At 40.1% G+C, this 4134-nt stretch overlaps 1 protein-coding gene across 1 annotated transcript in view; it reads right to left on the bottom strand.

Moving 5' to 3' along the window:
* The window catches only part of nkain1 (Na+/K+ transporting ATPase interacting 1), a 12326-nt gene extending 9023 nt beyond the window's left edge, over window positions 1–3303 (bottom strand). The window contains exons 1-2 of the mRNA XM_015372280.1: window positions 3160–3303; window positions 2414–2871 (exon numbers count right to left, since the gene is read on the bottom strand). Coding sequence (XP_015227766.1) covers window positions 2414–2533 — 120 coding nt within the window. The 5' untranslated portion in view covers window positions 2534–2871; window positions 3160–3303. The remainder of the gene's footprint in view (window positions 1–2413; window positions 2872–3159) is intronic.
* Window positions 3304–4134: the final 831 nt, after the last annotated feature.

The raw sequence follows: 4134 nt of genomic DNA, 5'->3' as shown, positions 1-4134 counted from the left end.
GAAAGAAAGAAAGAAAGAAAGAAAGAAAGAAAGAAAGAAAGAAAGAAAGAAAGAAAGAAAGAAAGAAAGAAACAAACAAACAAACAAACAAACAAACAAAGAAGAGCCAAACTAATGAGAATCTATGGGCCAAATCCCTGTGCTGCACAGAAACTCATCAGCACAACAAACAATGGCCACAATGAGCGGCTCTAACAGGGTTTCTAGAAACATTCTCAGCAGGTCAATCTTCTGAAACCTTTATTAGTCATTACCACCTTACTACTTTGCAATTATATAAACCTAAATGCCGTTTTCCCTCTCAAATAAATTAAATTCTGCAGGAATCTGTCATTTGAATGCAGCTCTACAGCTACTAACCTTTATTTCTATTGGAAGCTAGCCACTAATTGGGCATACAATTATCTTAACCACTAGGTGGCAGCAAAGTGCATCCGATATGATCCTTAGTATGCGTTGAAAATGCATCAACAGGCAACAATGGTATACATAAGACATCAGTTGAGTCGGGTTTTGCAGCAGTTGGCTACAAGATAACTGAAAGAAAAACTGTAGTAGCTGGGCTTAACCTAAGGGGTTAAAATCAAGATATTTTAGAGAAAACTCAAACTGTTTGAATTATCTATTGTCTCTAGTTTAGTGGGTCTTTATATTCTGAACAGTTAGAAATAATCTATTCTCCACAATTCTCAGACTGTTAATCACTATTTTCTCTTTTTTTCTTCTTTTTTTTATTATTACATCAGTTAAAACAGTGCTGGGGATGTTGTGTTAAGGAATTAGGAATCTAGGAGTGCAAAGGTTCCCCATATAAAACATCTTGGATGATTTAAATGAAACACAAATAGTGTTGTGGTGCTTCCAAGTTACCTCTACAGACACTGTGGCCCCAAATTCTATTCCTTTAGGGGCCGATACAATTATTTACATGCTCATCTTAAGATTCACGTGATTTTTCCCTACACCAACATGCTGAGGCTACCCTGTTCCCTCTCCTTCAGGGAACCACAGCCTCTCCTCTAATGTGGCATGGCGCCCCAGCAGCTGCAGCTCAAAGCTGCGTATGTGTGTGAGTGTGTGACTGTACAGGGAGCCTGGACAAAAATGTCTGATTACAATGTGTGTGTCTGTAGCACGCCACACTAATTATATCTTGGTGGTTAGAGAGGCAGCCTCAGCTGTGGACACACAAACACACGCATGTATTAAAACATGGCCGGCCCAGGGCAAAGAGTGAACTAAGCAGTTGATTTTGGGCTCCTTAACCAACATGGGTGATTTATCTGTTGTAATCATGCAAAACAAAACTCTAGTTTCCTTGATATCAAACTTTACACATAAATATGTGTTTTATAATGGTACATCCTTTTTTTTAAGTACAAAGTATATTACTCTACTGTGTAAAAAGTGACTTTATATAGAATATCTATGGTGGCAACAGAAAGAATATAAACAAAAATGTTTCCTTAAAGAAACAAGGACTTCTAAGACCCCTGCATCTTTAAAGATTTACATCTTTTTATATCTATCTAATCAAAAATATATCTTTTTTGTACCCTTAATGGGACCATCTAAGTAGATACCAAATGCCAGTGTTAGCTAAAAGTCCAAGATGACGACAAAGTCCTATTTAGATTGGTTACATAAATTGAGTGTAAAAAATGAATTACTTTTAAAAGGGACATCTTTTAAAAGACTCATACAGCAATTACAAAAATATCAAAAATATGATTTGCAGGCTAATTAGCAAAACTGTGTGAATAATTAGGTGAAAAATATATTCTATGGAGTGAGAGCATTTAATTTTATCCTGATTTAATGCGTTTGTAAATCGGATTTTGATTAGTGTCTCACGTTATCATAACAGGGTTTATACAGGAATGAGCAACTCTAATCTAATGCTTTTTAATGCTCTTAGAAATAATTTTAATGGCATCAACAAGTACCTATATAAATTTAAAACACTGCAAAATCCTTCATCGTCTTTACAGTTGACTATGTCCTGAATTCCTTGTTTTCCAGCCACTTTTGTTGAAATTTACATTTTCCCATTCTCTAGCTTTTTCTCCGCCTCAAGCTTCTTTTCCGAACATACGGCTTTACGATCAACCAAAAGCAGATCCACAAAAACACGCGGAACCATATATATCTGATATATCTGACGGAAATAAAGCATTTTAAATGCCCCAATGATCATGCACTTTAATGCCAATTAGGAGCTTACTTTAAAAATGACTTTCTTAATTACTTCTAATGACCCTGCAAATATCAAATGTCAATATTAGGATATTTTATCAGAAGCATCTAGCTGTAGTTATTTTATTATTTATTCAATCAGTTACATACCTATATCTTTATGTTGCATGTAAATTAAATGCAAGGATTTAACATGAGTAATTTAACAGGAACATTAGTGCAGGTTAGGGTTAGGGCCCCATGCAGCCTTGGACCGCCTCTGTATAAAAGCATGCTCTCTTACCAGCTGCAGTGAACAGATCACTAACAGCGTGCATCTGCCGTCACACTTCCCCATCTTGGAGGGCTCGGGTCGCGGCTTGGAGCCGCGGAGGCTCCGGGGAAACGATGAGTCCCCGGTCAGATCCAGACTGCCCGGCCGCCTCAGCTCACACCATTCCCGGGATAAACAGAGCCGCACGAGGCCGCCGCCGCCGCCGCTTCCTCCGGCGTTTCCACTCACACTCGCATCTCTATCATCCGCTTTTGTCTAAGAATTTCCCGTCTGGAGGATGTTTTTCTTTTTAGCGGATAATGGAGAAGAGGTGAGGAGAAGGAAGGAGGTGACTGAGGGGGGAGTCCGCTTCACACCGGCCTGCTGCTGCTGCTGTTTGGTCCCAATCACCTCGGCCACACCTTCCGGAGAGAGAGAGGGACACAAAGGCACAAAGACAGACGGAAAGCTGTCACTATCTGCCCGGGGCTACAGACTCAAATGAACATCATATGATACCGGATCACACGGAGGGGGGCAGCGGGGAGGAGGGGACCGACCCCGCATTGGTACCAACGGCTAACGGCGGACACAAAGCAGCCTCCACGGCGGGATTCCCAGCGATCGTCCCTCTGGGCGGGATCCCGCTCTGCTGGAGCCGCTGCCTTGGTGGTGGGAAGGAAGAGAAGTTAACGGGCAGATCGACTCACCAGCACCGGCTCTGGCCTCCTCCGTCTCGCAGCGTCTTTTGTCAACAATTGGAGCCGGGGCGAGCGCAGGAGGAGCCGGGGGGAGAGAGGGAGCGAGATGAGGGGGTGGGGGCTCACAACCCCCCCCAGGAGGATTCTGCAGAGGCGTTTAAAAAGCACAGGGGGGAGTGGGTGGAAACACTACTTCAACCCCCCCAACCTTCAACCTCCATACCTCTCATAAAGTTTCTTATTTGTTTACTTTGGGATACTAAGAGAGAAAAGACATCAAACCTCAGCATATTACATTTCCCTAATGCTTTATAGAGTAGATAGAATAGAATAGGATAGAATAGAATAGAATAGAATAGAATAGAATAGAATAGACAGGATAGGATAGGATAGGATAGAATAGAATGGATAGGATAGGATAGGATAGAATAGAATAGAATAGACAGAATATGATAGGATAGAATAGAATAGACAGAATATGATAGGATAGAATAGAATAGAAAGGTAGGATAGAATAGAATAGACAGGATGGGATAGAATAGAATAGATAGGATAGAATAGAATAGACAGGATGGGATAGAATAGAATAGACAGAATAGGATAGAATATAATAGACATAATAGGATAGGATAGAATAGAATAGACAGAATATGATAGGATAGAATAGAATAGAAAGGTATGATAGAATAGAATAGACAGGATGGGATAGAATAGAATAGACAGAATAGGATAGCAGGATAGGATAGAATAGAATAGACAGAATATGATAGGATAGAATAGAATAGAAAGGTATGATAGAATAGAATAGACAGGATGGGATAGAATAGAATAGATAGGATAGGAGAACAGGATAGGATAGAATAGAATAGACAGAATATGATAGGATAGAATAGAATAGAAAGGTATGATAGAATAGAATAGACAGGATGGGATAGAATAGAATAGATAGGATAGGAGAACAGGATAGGATAGAATAGAATAGAC

Source organism: Cyprinodon variegatus, unplaced genomic scaffold, assembly GCF_000732505.1.
Source record: "Cyprinodon variegatus isolate N-32 unplaced genomic scaffold, C_variegatus-1.0 Scaffold71, whole genome shotgun sequence".
NCBI classification, from domain to species: domain Eukaryota; kingdom Metazoa; phylum Chordata; class Actinopteri; order Cyprinodontiformes; family Cyprinodontidae; genus Cyprinodon; species Cyprinodon variegatus.
Note: the sequence above shows the minus strand (reverse complement) of the source record. Positions and strands in the feature narration are given on the sequence as shown.